This window comes from Pholcus phalangioides, unplaced genomic scaffold (genome assembly GCF_987345545.1).
Source record: "Pholcus phalangioides strain wild (caught in Gottingen) unplaced genomic scaffold, Ppha-v1.0 ptg000017l_1, whole genome shotgun sequence".
In the NCBI taxonomy this organism is placed as follows: domain Eukaryota; kingdom Metazoa; phylum Arthropoda; class Arachnida; order Araneae; family Pholcidae; genus Pholcus; species Pholcus phalangioides.
This window is the reverse complement of record NW_028301610.1, coordinates 58,243,656-58,260,751: the sequence shown is the minus strand read 5'-3', so window position 1 is coordinate 58,260,751 and position 17,096 is coordinate 58,243,656. Positions and strand designations below refer to the sequence as shown.

At 36.9% G+C, this 17,096-nt stretch overlaps 1 protein-coding gene and 1 non-coding gene across 2 annotated transcripts in view; both read left to right on the top strand.

Annotated features, from left to right (window-relative positions):
* The first annotated feature begins 1,235 nt into the window (after nucleotides 1-1,235).
* TRNAS-GGA (transfer RNA serine (anticodon GGA)) lies at nucleotides 1,236-1,309 on the top strand. The gene has a single exon. It is a non-coding gene; the product is annotated as a tRNA-Ser (tRNA).
* A 2,241-nt stretch (nucleotides 1,310-3,550) lies between these two features.
* The window catches only part of LOC149074167 (saccharopine dehydrogenase-like oxidoreductase), a 95,079-nt gene continuing 81,533 nt past the window's right edge, over nucleotides 3,551-17,096 (top strand). The window contains exons 1-3 of the mRNA XM_089246640.1: nucleotides 3,551-3,822; nucleotides 8,842-9,042; nucleotides 16,026-16,126. Of these exons, the coding sequence (XP_089102766.1) occupies nucleotides 3,792-3,822; nucleotides 8,842-9,042; nucleotides 16,026-16,126 (333 nt within the window). The 5' untranslated portion in view covers nucleotides 3,551-3,791. The remainder of the gene's footprint in view (nucleotides 3,823-8,841; nucleotides 9,043-16,025; nucleotides 16,127-17,096) is intronic.

Here is a 17,096-nt window from a genome sequence, read left to right as displayed (position 1 = left end):
CCTACAGTTCTACTCGGTCTTCGGTGCTCTCTGAAACAAGATTTGGGGTGCACACCTGCAGAACTACTGTACGGAGAAACTTTACGATTACCTGGTGAATTTTTCCAAGCACGAGCTAATTCCAACTCAACTGACGCTTCCGAGTTTCTACAAATGCTGAGAACTCACGTCAAACTTTCCAGCCACGACCAATCAAACGGCATGGAGGACATCCTACATTTGTTCACCATGATTTGAAAACTACTTCTCACGTTTTCGTAAGAACTGATAGGGTGAAACGTCCTCTGGAACAGCCATTTGAAGGACCATACAGAGTGATCAGCCGGACCGACAAAGTGTTCAACGTGGACATAAGAGGAAAATCAGTGTCAGTCGATCGGCTTAAACCGGCATTTCTTGTGAATCCGACGGGGGAGCCGGTACCTGTATCTCCAAACGTACCAACTGCAGTTACGTCTGACAGACTCGCAGCTGATTCTGCTGTGAAACCAGTCAGAACCACTCGTTCTGGACGTACTGTCCACTTTCCAGATCGTCTACAGTGCTCGTGATCACTGATGCTACTCCATAGTACGCGATCACCTCTTATTACTCGTGATCACTGGGGAGGGAGTGTGTGGTGTCTCACGCAGACGACCCCCAAGAGTCGGGTCAACGACCTCGAGTGTGTCACGTGATCCCGGGTACTGGAGACGACCGTCTGGAAAACAGCAGAGCAGAGAGTCACTGCACACGAAAGCGTGAGGTTCGAAAATTTCTATGCCTGTCTTATTTTTTCATTAACCAAGATAATCATTATGTGTCGTCAAAATAAATGTTTACTCCGAAGCTGTGGCTCTGTGCGGTGACTCCGCAGTTTTAACAACTGGATGTTGCGAAGATATATTTTGGAAAGACAGAAAATTCAACTTTCCCTGCGGGGAATCGAACCCACGTCCTTTCACATTCCGGGTGAACGCCCTAGACCACTAGACTACAGAGGCACCGAATCTCTCAATCTTTCGTTGGAGCTCGTGTACAGTGAAAGTTGAATTTTCTCTCTTCCCAAAATATATCTTCGCAACATCCAGTTGTTAAAACCTTCGTATGATAGCGGAGAGTGACGTCATCCTTGTCTAAGTCGCCATCTGGTGGCAGCGTCAGCAGTTGTGAGCTTGGCCTGAGTCTGGTCCGGCCGTCCATGTACGGTCCCTTTCAGTGTACACGAGCTCCAAGGAAAGATTGAGAGATTCGGTGCCTCTGTAGTCTAGTGGTCTAGGGCGTTCACCTGGAAAGTGAAAGGACGTGGGTTCGATTCCCCGCAGAGGCAGTTGAATTTTCTCTCTTTCCAAAATATATCTTCGCAACATCCAGTTGTTAAAACCTTCGTAAGAGCCTAAGATAAAAAAAAAACAATAAGTGAACCATTATGTGCACGGGAAGATTCTTGAGAAAGAATAAAATATTATAATGCAGGGGTAATGCATACACGGCTGGAAAAATTGAAACTTCCCATGAAGCCCACGGGCCACCAACTTATGTAATTTTGTGCCATCTTAATGGAAGGGGTCAATGGGGCCTCGAGTTAAATAGGGAGAAAAATAAATGAAGACATTTATTCTGATATTTTCATTATTTTTCAATTTTGATTAGTTATGAAATATACTGAAAAATTGAATTTTCTGGATGTTATGCCGAAACTGATATGTGGAAAGAAAAGTGATTTGCCTCCTCCGGGAATCGAGCTCGGGTTCCCTTACATGGCAGGCAAGTGCGCTAACCAATACACCAGAGACACACTTCTAAGTTTCCAAGGAATTAAAAAGTGTGCACACATCAGTTTCGGCATAACATCCAGAAAATTCAATTTCTCAGTATATTTCAGGCCGAAAAAAAATACCATCACTTCAGTTATGAAATATTTTTTTCACTAATCCTGAAAAAGTTTCTGATTAATTACTGATTAAATTAATTAATTCTGAGATTAATTTCACTCTGAAATCACTTAAAATAATATTGTAATTATTTATTTCGGTGAATTCTGAAATTCTTTTCCTTCTCACTGCATTATACGTATCTTGAAATCATTTCTTTCAGTAATTATGCAATAATTGATTGTGAAATAATTTCTATCAGAAATTACGAAAATATTTCTCTCATTGATTCATTTATATATATAAGTTGTTTTTTTTTCACTTATATGGAAATTATTAACTTCAAAAATTCTAAAATTATTTCGTACAATAATTCTGAATTCTTATCAATTCTGGAATTATTTCCTTCATTAATTCTGAATTTTCATCGATTTGCTCTGGAATTATTTCTTTCATTAATTCTGAATTTTCATCGATTTGCTCTGGAATTGTTTCTTAAATAAATTACAAAAATACTTCTTTCATTTATTCTAGAATTATTTCTTTCATAAATTCCAAAATCGCATGTAATGTAATTACATATAGTTACATGTTATGAAAGAAGAAAGAAATACCGCAGTATTTCTTTCTTCTTTCATAAATTCTGGAATTATTTTTTCATTGAGAGAGAGAGATTCCGAAGTTATTTCTTTAATTTTCTGGAATAAATCATTTTTCAATACTTCAACCATTTTCTGAAAATGATCGATGGGTTACGACAGAAATCTCCAAGGTCCAAATGTGGCTCACGGGCCACACGTTGAAGATCCCTGGTATAACCGAAAAGCTAATACAGTACTTACAAGGCCGTAGCGAGAGGGGGGTACTTGGTGTCTGCCACCCCCTCACCCACGAAATATGAGAAAATTATTGAAAAGGGGGAAAAGATGGCCAAATCTATTGTTCGACCGTTTGCCCCCCCCCCCGCCGCCGCCTGAAATGCAAGTACCCCCCCTCCCCGAATGAAATTTCTGGTTACGGGCCTATGCATTTACCACAGTGGTTTCTTTTCTTTTGTCACATCTTTTACTCTGAAAACAAGTTTTTCTCTCCCCGTCATTTCTGATCACTTTATTGTAAGTTTTTGCTAGGAAGATCCTCCATATTGCGATTAATGTAAATTTGGCTCTGAGAAGGGCCTTTTGTTAAATTAATAAAATTAAGCATAAGATTAAAATTTAAAAAGGATAAAAATCGAAAAGGGGGAAAAAGTGAGAAATATATGAAGAATTATTAGGGTGACTATACGTCCCGTATTTCCCAGGACAGGCTTTTTCTGTTTTTTTTAGCGAAAGTGTCCCGGTTTTTCCCGTATTTCACATGAAGCTTACTTGAATTTTTATTCTTTATTGAAATCAAAGAATGAAATTATTTTCCCACTCATAAATTATATTATGATAATTACAATTATAAATAAGAATATAAATCTCTGATATTTGTCTTGGTGAACTTTTTATTTCGTGGAATTTATTTAAATTCCACGAAATGTCCTGTATTTCGAATCCCAATTTCCCGTATTTCTTTCGAGAAAATATGGTCAGACTAAGAATGATCTATAGCATGAAAAGGGAAACCAGCCAAGCAAAAGGAAAGTAGCCAAACAGCCAGCGCTCCGGCAACCTTCATTTCGACCAATCCGGGTGCGGAATCTGGACTCTGTGGTGAACTTGCGATGCTACCTCCAGTAATATAAACTCCATGTTTGTTACGTCTTCTGCCGCGCTACAATTGGCAATTGTATTATCCCATTGGCTTTATTTACACTTCGCTAGTTTCATTTGTTAACAAACATGTGCACGTGACTTGGAGGTTCCTTACCCACGTGTAGAAACAGTCATTACGAGAGGCAATTTAATCTCCAGTGGTTTTCCTTCTTCCTGATCAAAATTACCTTTTTGAATGATGTCTACACTGGAATCATCTTCGACAGGTAATAATATAATTTTGATAGAGAAATATTCAGCAATAACCAAAATTACTTAACAATTTGAAAATAGTTTGTTTTTCAACTGGTGTGCCAGGAGAGAGGGTCGATAGGACATCAGCTACATTACTTTCTAATAAAGTCCAAAACATGACGAGTTCAAATTTTATAACAGTTAGTGTAAAAATGTAAGTTAAGACCTTTGTGATACATGTGTATTAAGTACAGTAAAACGTCTCTTTTTCTTTTTTTTTGCGGACACCGGTGGGACAAAAAAATTTGTCCGTAAAAGAGGGGTGACCGTTAATCAAGAGTTTGAAATGCATATTTCCATTATACAGGGGGAAATTATAATTTGGCTGTAAAAGAGAGTGACCACATCTGAGGAGTGTCTGTAAAGAGGGGTTTTACTGTATTTAACTAAAAATGCAGAATTATTAATAGCATCTCCTCTGAAAGGGCAATGTATGTAAGCAATACAGTTGAACAGCCCAACTTTTAGCATTTGGGAGGCCCATCATTTGGATGTGTCGAGGGGGTTATTGCTCCCTCCCCTGGCTTTAGAAAATACACTAGAAATGGTGTGTGTGTGTATATATATATATATACACATTGGAATATATATGATTCACTCCCAAAAAGTGTATAATCCACATTTTTTTATATGAAAAATTCAAAATGGAATTTTCGAAATAAAATTGATCTCAAATTATAGCCAATGACTTCAGGTTTAACATTTCATAAATATTTTTCAGTTTTATTTTGTAATATTTTATTGTTTTATGACTGAAAATCATGGATTTTGTCCACTCTTATGAAAACAAATATCACTCTTAAAAAAAATTATAATTTTTTCTGCTGTTTTTATCTGTTAAAATAATGAAATCGGCTTATTTTTTACACATATGCTAAAAGAAGCAGTTAAATTTAAAAAAAAAAAATTTCTGTCGTTTTGATGGTACATTTTTATTTTCCTAAAAATTATGTACAAAATGTAATAGGTGACCCAGAAACTCTTCTTATAACCTTTGAAAAATGTTCACCCCGTGACCAAATTCTAAAAACACTTACCCCATCCCTCGTAGTTTGAATTTTGGTCTGGTAAAATTATTAAAATCTGGTCAAAGTGGACACTGGACTTGCTCAGCTGTATATTGTATCATCAGGATGATTTTTCTTTTATTTCAAAGTTTTTTGTTGAAATTGAATAGTAATTTGATGTTGGTATGAATCTCATCTTTATGCCTCCCACATTAGTGATCCAGAGTGGACTTGGGCCAGGAAACAAAAATATAGGAAGATAATGGTTGTGTCCCATAAAAAATACAGAATGTATTGTCATACTAGGAGGGCTCTGCCCCCTTGTCGCCTGTGGCGGCCAACACCCCCACCCCCCTTCACAACATATCTTGTTTATTTTGTCCAACTTCATAAGAGTGCTATGAAAAGTGACATGTAAAAGCACCAGTTTACTGACTGAAACCAGCTTAATGAGACAGAGGGGCCCCTAAAGAAGCTGGTTTGGGGGCCCGCAAACTATCCCAGCCTAGGGGCCCTGCTGCAGGGTGTGTGTGTGGGGGGGGGGGGGGTCACGCCTCTCGGTGCATACTCATAATTTGGTCCCGATGGGTCAAACGGTTCCCGATATATTCAAAAGTTAAATGAAAACTTCACCCAAAATTGCTACCAATTTCCATAACACACCAAAATACGTAACAGATTTCCATTGCATAGAAACAGGCAGTTTTTGAGTTTGTGATTTTATATTATAGAATAAATAATGACCTTCACTCATACTAAAATGTCTTGTATGACACATCTCCCTGGATCTGTGCCTGGCAGTCAGGGGCGGCTCAAGCTTACCTGCTGCCTGGGTGTGAAGCCTCATATGCCGACCCTGGCAGGAGGTTGACAGGGCTTCAGTGAAGGGGACATCGAGATAATCCTGATTTTTTTTTCCAAAAGAAAGCCGCACATCATATTGTTTACTGTGCAAAGAGTGTGCATGACCATATGTCCCGCTTTTGAAGCAGATTTTTCTGCTATTTTTTTTTTTATTCCAGAATTATCTTACTATTCTTAATAATGCCAGATAATTTAATCCTTGAAACAGCACTTCTTTTTGTAAGCCATCATCACTTATCCTGTGAAGATGATATGTAACAAGATTATTTTTAATAAGAAATTTTTTCAAAGATGTTTCTGGTACTCTGGGGACTGGCCAAGTGAGAAGCAGAATTTTTCCTTTGCTTTCATTTGACTATTCTCGAATAAATTCTGGGTGAGTGCATGGCAATCCCCCCATCCTAGAACGGGGCCCCTAGGCTGGGATCTTTTACGAGTCCTTCAGTCAGACTTCTCACTGGACTTTCTATAGTTAATTTATAGCATGAATAAGCAAAAAAGTTATGAGAATTGTCCCGGAGCCCAGGGCTAGATCCCTGTCAGCCCCACCCTTATGGAGGCCATGGGTGAAGGAACCAAAATGCACACTTGCCCCTTGTGATAGAGCACAGGGTTGGCACTTGGCCATGCGACCCATTGCGGCCGCCGTTCGAAAGGGGTGCTAAATCCGAGGTGAATGATGGAAAAAGTTCCATTGGCCGAAAAAATAAAAGAAAATGTTTTCTGTCCCCCCATGGAAAATATGGCTTGGGTTAAGCAAAAGATTCCAACCTTAGGGCCCTGATGCACGATGTAGAAGCTATGGGGTGGGGGCAGGAGGCATAAAAAAGTCCCTCACTGGTACAGATTTTGTCTCGAGCCGCTCTGATAGCTTACATTCTTGTTTCTGGTATTACAGGCCCTGTCTATTTTCTCAATATTCCCGTTGTTGAGATATGACTCAAAAGCGTGATGCCATGTAAATTTTTACTGTATTAAATTTTGAGGTCTTAACTAAAGTCTGCGCTGCCGCCCCTTACAACCTGCTTCCCGGGTGTGCTGCACCCTTGCTTAAGCCGCTCCTTCTGGCAGTGATTTTAACGATCTGTACTACTTTTTTACTTTCATATTTTACTGAAAAAATAACATTATGGAGAATGTGGTAATGGGTTTAAATTGAATAGATAACTTATTAAATTCAATTTAAACCTTCAAAACCTTCTAACTAAGAAAAATTTACTTTAAATCATAGTTTCCATTCTGTTAACATTGCTTGAGTTTTTGAAGACATAACAGAGTGGACAAATTAGCATAAATTATTATTTTTTTATAAATTTAAATGGAAACATCATTTTTTTCCTTCCGTATTTGGATTCAGTACCTCAAGAAATGCTGAAATACCAAATTTCATTCATTTTGAACGAACAGTTAATGGAATATAAATTATTGATAAATAATTTATATAATATTTTAAATTAATAAGTTTAAACTTATTTTTATATTTTGAAGCATATCTCCATGTACATCTCAAAAGTGTTATCAGATTTAATCTTGAATAAAAATATATTTCCCAAATCACCATAACAGAGTGGACATCTTAATACGTGAAAATTTTTTTGACACGAACAAAAAAATAGTTTTATATAAGAGAACAAAAAAAAAATTTCCCAAAATTTTATTGTCAGTTTTATTTATCTATGGCACATACATAAAATGTGATTTGAAATTTTTGGAAAAAAAATTCCAGATTTGCACCAAGTCTCTGTTTAAGGCCGGGATTACACTGTAAAATTTTGATAAATGTTCTTTTATCAAAATGCAACCAATATGTGCATTACATTACATTCTCTCAAATGTAACGGATGTGCTTATTGGTAGCATTTTTTGAGTTTCATACAAGAACTTTTATTAACATTTTATAGTGTAATAATCCAGGGCTGCAATTAGGTACTTTGTCATCTGGGACAAGCCAGCATTTTGGCCCTCCTTGTAATGTAGAAGAAATAGTTAAAGGGGGAATTCTGTGCCCCCTTCTGGTTCACCACCCGCGGCACCAGACCATGGGCGGAGATACGGGCGTCAAGATACCCAGCGTCAAAGGTGGAGTCAACTGATCTAATGTATATATGTATGTACGAATTGACATCATCATCTTGCCCCCCCCCCCAGCAATAATGACCTTGCCCCCCCCAGACTTCCAAGTCTATCTCCGCCTATGCACCAGACCTGCCTGCTCCCCCCCCCCTAGTTGCAGCCCTGGTAATACCGGCCTTACACTTTTTTCAAGCTGGGACAGCCAGATTTTTAGGTTTTGCTACAAACAATGATTTTTAAAAAAAAAATTAGATACCATCTGAAACAAATTAAGAAATGCCATATGACAGAGAATTAAATGAAGTACTAGGAAAAAATTAAAATTACTACCAGTGTGCTCTGAAATTTTGTAAATAAAATCAGTCTCGGAAACGGTTTGTACAGTTTTTTTGGGAATGACACATATGTTCTTTGCCCTCCCTCCCTCCTCCCCCCGTCCCCAGAAAAAGTTGAAATGATGGTCCTGGCATTTGATAAATTTGTTTGCTTTTATCATAGAATATTTTTTACTTTATCAACCATCCTAAACTACAACGAAGTGACAATATTTTCAATTTAATTTATAATTGCTTCAATTTTGATAACTCGTCTAGACCGTCTGAATATTGATTGAAAAAGTGTAATATTTATTCTTTCTCACTCTTAACTTCACATTTGTGCATAGGCATTAACTTGTTTCTGATTGGGTTTGAGCCTCCTTCCCTTATATCTCCAATAACTTTACATCTTCTATGTATTAGTGTGAATCAATTCGTTTTTAGATTTGATGTGTGCAATATTAAAAATGAAAACTGATTATAGCCGGACTTAGAAGGAAACTTGAGACTATGCAAGTTTAAAATTAAACTTTGCAAAAAAGAGGATACTGCACAAAAACTTCAAGCTCAGATATCTAATCAACAATAAATAATATTCTCCTTCCTGGGGTTTAATTTTTGAATTCTAGTAGTCTTTGTGTTTAAATTCTTGGTTTGTTTTATAATGATAATCTCCCAGTTGCATCTCTAGTGTGAACTGAATTTTTTTTAATGCTTAACTTTTTTTTAGGCACCCGAATATATGATGTTATTGTATTTGGAGCAAGTGGCTATACAGGCAAATATATTATGGAAGAGCTGTGGTTACATCATCCACGCTTAACATGGGCTGCTGCCGGGCGGAATCGTGAGAAAGTTCAAGATGCAATTGAGGAAGTTCGTTCATATGTCCATGAAGAAAGAGTAAAAGAACAAATTTTTACTGCTAATGGTAATAAATAAATTTTTGGCTGACAATATGTACATGTTGTCATGCATTCTTTTGGTGTATGGCAGCTGATGTAATATAAGTGTCATCACATGGATTGCCATATTTTTTAAAGATCAAACATGGTGTGCATTTATTTGATGTACCATGGCTAATGGCTTGTCATATTAAGTATGTTTATTCGTTTATGGCTTATATGTAAGCATAGCTGCGTGTGTACCAGCTATTTTAAACCATATTTCCGCAGTTTTGTGTGGGGTGCTAACTTGAAAATGGTTTCACGCCATCTGGGTCTAAGACCATCTCACGGTTAATAATGTCATAAGCTTATACAATCTATAATAGCATATATAAACGTCCTCTCCACTTGTCAATACAAGATTCATCGAAAGACTGGTTATTTGTATAAATGGTACCATATGGCCATCTGGTTGGCCTTTGTCATTCACGAGCTATTAGTTGATTGTTGACGTCGTCCATGTACGGTGCCTTTCAACATATATATATACGCTCCAAGGTTGAAATATTCTATCTGCTTCCATAGCTTAGATGGTAGAGCACTCGTTCGGCAAGCGAGAGACCGGGGTTCGAGTCCCCGTGGGGGGCAGTGATGAATTTACTTCCTTGTAATCTTCATCTCCACAAATAACCAGTCTTTCGATGAATCTTGTAATCTATAATAGGCCTAATGTTGCAGACTCTAGCCAGGTCTTAGATGTTTACGGTTTTTTGTGTTGCCAGATGCCGAATACCATTGTTGTACAATATTATTCTAAGTTCATGTGAATATACAAATTTATTTGTCAAAAATATTATGTTGGTTCTAGCCCTAACCCCGCCACATTTCGATACAGATTGGTTCTGGTGATGATGTGAGATGGGGAACTTTCCCTTATATGCGGTAGTGTGCTGAGATCAGACACGCTAGATGTTGATTGTTGCACTTCATTTCACCTGTGAAGTTTTCATCCCGACTCTTTCCAGAAGCCATGAGTTGATATAATTTAGCTGGGGGTCTCGGCGCCAATCGATCGATTGATCATGCTCTTCTAGTCAAAAATCACTCGACCTGTGTTGAAGTCTCTATGAGATGTCGGCTCTCGTCTGTGATGGGATATCCGTCGGGCTCATTGTGACTAGAGATGTGAGGTGAGAATATTCTCCTGGATTTAAAAATTGAGAATATTCATTTTTCTTTTAAATTTAATTTTTTTACTAATTTCGTTTATATTGTGAAATATAAATCAATTTTCATTACCTGAAACATTTACAACAAAACAATTTTTGGTATAATCACCCCTCCCCGCAATGACAACTTTTAGTTCGAGAATATTCTCCAGGTCATGATGAATGAATGATGAGATTCAGGTCATGATGAGAGGTTTTAAAAGTTTGGTTATAAAGATTTTAGAAAACTTTAGATTAAAACCTTAAAAAATTATTTTAAAATTAGATAAATTTTCAGAAATAAGTTCAAAACAAAAGAAATTAAACGAAAGTTGATTGATAAAGGAAGCTATTTTTATACAATCCCCTTCATTCTAAGATACAGAACTGTTGTTTTCTTCAATACACATACACTTAAATTCTGTATCACTCATATTTCTTTAAAAGTTGTGTAATTCAGCCCTGTTGGTTTAATTTTCTTGCTTTCAAACTTTAATATTGTGGTCTACAAACTTCAATATACCCATCATCTTGATGGGAAGAGAGAGGGGGATAGAGAATATTCTCTCAAAGGACTACTATCATAAATTACTGCAGAATATTCTTATCAAAAATAATTATTAAGTTATTTATCAAGATAATTTATTATAATACATGTTATTACATATATTCTTGATAATACTGTCTGGAAAGTTTTCGGTAACTGAAGAATATTCTCTGGGAGGACTATTATCACTTCAGAATAATTCTTATTATTTTCTATAAGAATATTCCCCAGTAATTTATTAAAGTAGTCCTTCCACAGAGAATATTCTCAAGGATACAAATACAACGCCACAACAGGCAAAATGCCCAATGAGGTGGCTGAGAAAAAGATGCCCATAGAAATTTGGATGTCATATATTTAAAAAATGCAGCAACCCAATTAAAAACACAATCACAAAAATTATAAACAATATTATACACATGATAAAATATTATACAATGCCCATAAAGAATATTATGATTGTCTTATTCTAAATATAGATACCTTCTTGATTTACCCCAATATGTTTATCGTATTTCTTTTTAAACGTGTAAATTGTGTTACAATTACACGTTTGTGTTACCCCAGAGGTAGTAAATTGTGTTACAATTTACTACCTCTGGGGGTAAGCTATTCCATTTATTGACAACCCTATTAGAGAAAAATTCCCTGAGACACCATAATTTCCCATTACCCCTTACCAATCGATACTGGTGTCCCCCTTGTAAAAGCAGTCGATTGACTGTGTACTAATAATTCATGGTCCATCCTATCCATCCAGTTGAAAATTTTGAACACTTCGATCATATCTCCTCGACACCTGCATTCATTCAATGTAAACATATTCAAAAAATTAAGTCTCTCTTCATAACTCAAGTACCGTGTGCCAATAAGGACACGCTAAGCTCTTCTCTGCACTCTTTCAACCAAGTTTATGTCCCTCTGCAGGTATGGTCTCCAAAACCTTACAGCATACTCCAGTCCAGGACGAACTAAGCCTCAAAAACGCGGAAGAATGACTTTAGGAGAATGCGAAGAGACCTTTTTGAAAATAAAACCGAGCATTTTATACGCTTTTTTTACCATTGCTGAACAATGTCAGAAAACCTAAGCTGCTCGTCAATGAGAATTCCCAAATCGGTGACCCTAGTTGCATCTGGGATAGTGACACCATTCAACTCGTAAGAGAATCGTGGGTTGTTCGAACCAAAATGAGCGACCATGCATTTATCAACGCTAAACGTCATGCTCCATTCATTTGCCCATGCTGCAATCCTGTTTAGGTTGGTCTGGAGAGACTCCCTATCGCTTTCATTCCCGATTACCCCCATTAGCTTCACATCATCTGCGAATTTGGTAGTAATCCCGTCGATACCCTGATCGAGTTTATCGATAAAAAGTATGGGGCCAAGGACACTTCCTTGAGGAACTCCACTTGTGATGCCCGTCCAACCAGAGAGTTCTCTGTTCACCATAACTCGTTGCGACCTATCTCTTAACCATGATTCTATCCAACTGAGCAAGTTGCCCCCAATTCCAATCTCTTGTAAACATTTCAAGAGTTTACCATGTTGGACCCGATCGAATGCCTTCTGGAAATCAAGGTAAACAACATCTACATTTTTGCTCTTACCCAAAGCCTTAGTGACGTGATCATAGAAGCAAAGGAGGTTAGTCACACATGACTTCCCCTTCCTGAACCCATGCCGATTATCCTACAATGCATTTTTCTCGTCTATCCACTTCACCGATTGCCTTTCTATAATAATTTCCATAATTTTCGGGAGGGAGTTCGTCAAACGCACCGGACGATAATTGGGCAAAGCTTTTCTACTACCCTTTTTAAATATCGGAACAACATTAGCAAGTTTCCGATCCCTTGGGACAATACCCTCAGCGACACTGCTGGTATAAATCTGTGCGACTCCCAGAATCTCTCTCTGGCGAAAGGCCTCGTGTGTTCCCAAACCAAGTTGGTGAAGACTTCTGCTATTGGACAAAGGCAATTGCCTGATTTCTGAAAGGGGTTTTCATTGGCCCAGAGGCACAATGTCTGTCTGGAGAGTTGTGATTGTGTTATGTAATAAGTACTTTTTCGGTGCTCAAATGCATCGTGGAAATCCCTGGTGAGGGAAAAGGTGAACACACGTGTTGCTTCCCATGTATGTATTGATGTGTGGTATGTGGTTTCTCTATGGAAAGGCGAGGGGGGGATTGAGTGTAGGTGCACTCGTGACATATTACCTACGGGAAGGGGGGAATTTTACGAATTAAAATTTTTCAAATACAAGATGGGTGAGAGACCATTACATATGGCACGAGAGAAAAGGTCAGAGGGAATCACATACAACTATAATGTAAACATGGTAAGCATAATATACGACCAAACAAACAAAACATGAAATGTTTTGCAACAGAGTTCAACAAAAAGAAAACAACATATGGTGTATGTGCGTGTATATGTTATATGTATGGATGTTACGAAGGATGTAGCTTTGTGAATGGCTGAGCATAACAATACGTGCCAGGAAGAAAAACAAAGTAGTATATGGCAACAGTATCATAGGTTGTGTAAAAAAAGGAATTTCGTGTTGGCAAGGTCAAGTGCGTGTGATACTATATAGATCAAACAATGCTACACAGAATACTGTTTGGTTAGTATGTGTAATACATAATCAACAGTGTGATACCAAATAAAATATATAAAGAAAAATTTAAGACGAACTTGTGCTTGGTAGTTGCCAATGAAGATATACAGTCAAACCTTGTTAGTGCGTCACCCGGTTAACACGTCACTCTGCTTACCGGATCACTTTTTGGAAGTACCAATTATCCTCAACCAGGAATTGACACAGCTATGGCTCACTCCGCTTATCAAATCATATTTTTGCTCTCCCAAGAGTGACTCATTAACAAGGTTTGACTGTAATCAATATTAGAAATGTCCATCTATGTACATATCCTCTGCTCGAAAGAAAAAAAACCATTTGACATTTCTCTTCTTTTACAAAAGAATGAATCACAATTCAACGTCACAACTATATATCAACAACTTCAAAAAATAAAATCAAAACCACGGTAACAAACTTCAGCATTTGGCGCCAAGAATCTAAACTTCCAAGCCTAAAAGAAATAAGCTTCGCAATATGACATCAACACTAGAACTACTTTTCACATGAACACCAAAAAGAAAATGAACACGTCACCTTCACAAGGAGCAGTATGCACAAACACATATCATCAATGATATAACTTCAATGTTGACAAAGAACGAGGATTCACTTGAAGAAAAACTAGAAAAAAATCAATAACGTGCACACACATACAGCAATATCCTAACCATACACACCAATACTTGACTATATATAAATATAGGGAAGGTGTAGGAGATGACGAGGGAGTGCCTGTACCAATTTAATGATATACCAAAAAGGTTTTAAGCATTAAACAAATTGAAAAATAAAATTCAAAAAAGATCACACACAAAAAAAAAGAATATATATTCACATCACAAGTCGACTCGATGCAAGACATAAAAGCCAATGACTTGAAGTAGATGCAGTCACTAGACTGGGTCAGTTCTTGTTGGTGGACATATAAGTGACGAGTGACACAGTGGTTATGCAAATTTAACACTAATAAGATTCAACACAATAAGAATAATAAAATGTAAGTGTGCTTTCCTAAGTGAGTGAAAAAAGAATTATGTGGGACATCCAATTTGATGCAAAAATGACCTCAAATTACAATTTGTGGAGGTACAAGATACTTGAGGAGACGAAAAAGAGAAAGAAATTTTAAATACCTGAGTCACGTATCAGTCCACTTATCTTCATCTGGAAGATGGGAATCATTTGTCGATGGATTTTTACAGTCAGTGGTGGACACATGAGACATGGTACAGTTCTGTGGTCTCTGTTTCTCCAAGCAAGATACACGTGAAGAAACAAATGCTTTTATCAGCTTTACGATGTTAGGAAACCAATACTTCTGTCGAAGGCGAATGAGTTTTCATGAATGTGTAGATGATGAAACACCACGCGACAATGATAAAGCATCTGGAACAAACGACTTGGGAAGAATCGTTTTCACTTTAAACCATTTCGCTCTAGATGAAACACACAAGATGTCATTGTGGTGAAAGAATGTAATGTTCTGGTAATGTCTTGGCAAGTGTTTGTTGTTCGTAATACAGTTCTTGATGCGTTGACAAAACTCATCTTCACCTTGAGCTTGTTGCAGATCTTCAAGCGAGTGATTTGGTACGAGATTTACTGAAGTTACATCCAACACAAAAAATTTCTGTGGTAACACAACACTGGCAGGCATTTTGTGTTCTTCAGGAACATCTAGAACATGAGCAACATGCGAAACTTGGTTCAAATAGCAGGTACCATTGAAGACCATAGAAGATTGCAGAGTTTCCACCAGTGAGACAGGAATGAAAAGTTCAGTGTGGCATGGACTGACAATGTCTCTCTTGGTGCAAGCGACAGAGATTTTGACAGATGACACTGGATGAGGAATGGTCAATGACAGTCCATCTTTACTGAATTTGAATGTAGCAACTTGTGCACTCAGGAAGTTGACACCAAAGATAGCCTCATAGTACGGACAAGCACTGTGTGGTATGACGAAAAATGTGTGAGAGAAATGTCGATCTTTCATATCGAAATGAAGAGAGATTTGTGTCGAATCAAGATTGGTTTGCCAGTGACACCAGCCATTCGCACTGCTGGAGTGACAGCTTGATATTTACGAGTCAGTTTGGACTTTTGAGACCAGTCATCTGTAACTAGTGACATAGCATCACCTGTGTCTACGAGACATGGTAAAGTCAGTTTGTGGATTTGAACATTGACAACCGGCAGTTCAGGAATTGAGGAAGGACTCTCAGCAGCGACCATGTTGAAGCTGGCACACTTTGGATGGGTAGACGGCGAGTTCTCTCATTGACGACCAGACTGAGAAGTTTCTCATTGTCTCAATATTTTAATTCTCAATGTACAGAAAATGTAATTTTCATGGGCACCTAACACTCCAATATTGCATGAATAGGACAGCTTTGCAAATAATAATTATTATTAATACCACTTTTGTTTCTGCAGGTTCCATGTGTAAGTTCAGTGAGTAACTCAAAATTTTAGCATTTTTATGCCACAATATTGCACCTACATATGTAACGAATTTGAAGAAAGCCGGAGTTTGTTACGTAATCTCATTGGTTGAGTTGCTATAGGATAAGCCATTATATTGCGTATATTTATCTGAAATATTTTCATTTCTTTATTAGGTTCATTAGAAGTTCCAGTTATTGAAGCAGAGGTTGTTGATGTCAGTTCATTGATAGAGATGTGTCAAAAAACTAAAGTTATAATCAATTGTGTTGGTCCTGTTAGTATAATGTTTTATGATTTTAAACCAGAGAGAGAGCATTATTATTATTATTTATTCATTTTGGTGATATCTCATTCTAAATTATCATAAGTCATTTTAGCTTTCAGAAACCTGATTTTTTAGCATGCCTGAAATACTTGCTTTCAACTAAAGTGAAAATTGAGTGAGGTGTTATAATTGAACTCAACAAGCTTTTAAATGTACTAGTACATTGGTGATGTCAGTTCATTCTAATCATTGATAGAGATGATAGAAAAAAAAACTAAAGTTCTAATAGCAGCTGTATTCTTTGATCCTGTTAGTATTAAGTTTTATGACCTTTAACTGCCATCATTTTTTTGTGATATTGCATTTTAAATTTTCATAAAAATAATAAATGTTTTAGCTATCAAAAACAAGATTTTTTAACATGCCCCCCCCCCTAAAGAAACGCTCTTAACTAAAGTGAGACCTGAGTGGAGTGTTAAAACTGAATTTAACAAACTTCTAAGCAGGGTTGGATTTTTGACATGACAAGCGTCAAAAACTGCTTTAAACTGTCAAACTGGTTTAAACCGTCAAAAACCTAAATGAATGCTTTTGGATAATGTTATGAACACAATAGGTATAAAACATGATGAGAAACTTACTTTTCTGCATATTATGTTTTATTTTTAAACACTACTTTATTACAATAATTAAATAAAATATTCGTTATAATTTGCAATTTTGGACTTCTTGACATCAAAGAGCCTAGAATAGATATATAATTTTATGGTTAATTTTTTATCTCAACTAATTACCTGTGCACAATTTACTTATCGAGCTGTTTATTCAAAATATGTGTGATAGGGGATCAGGGTTTAGGTTTTTGACCTCAGAAACTAACTCATTATTAAAACAGTCAAAAACCCATTGCCAAGGTTGTTAAATAGTTTTTTTTTAATCTGACATGTTAAATAACAAAAAACATATTTTTATGTAGATT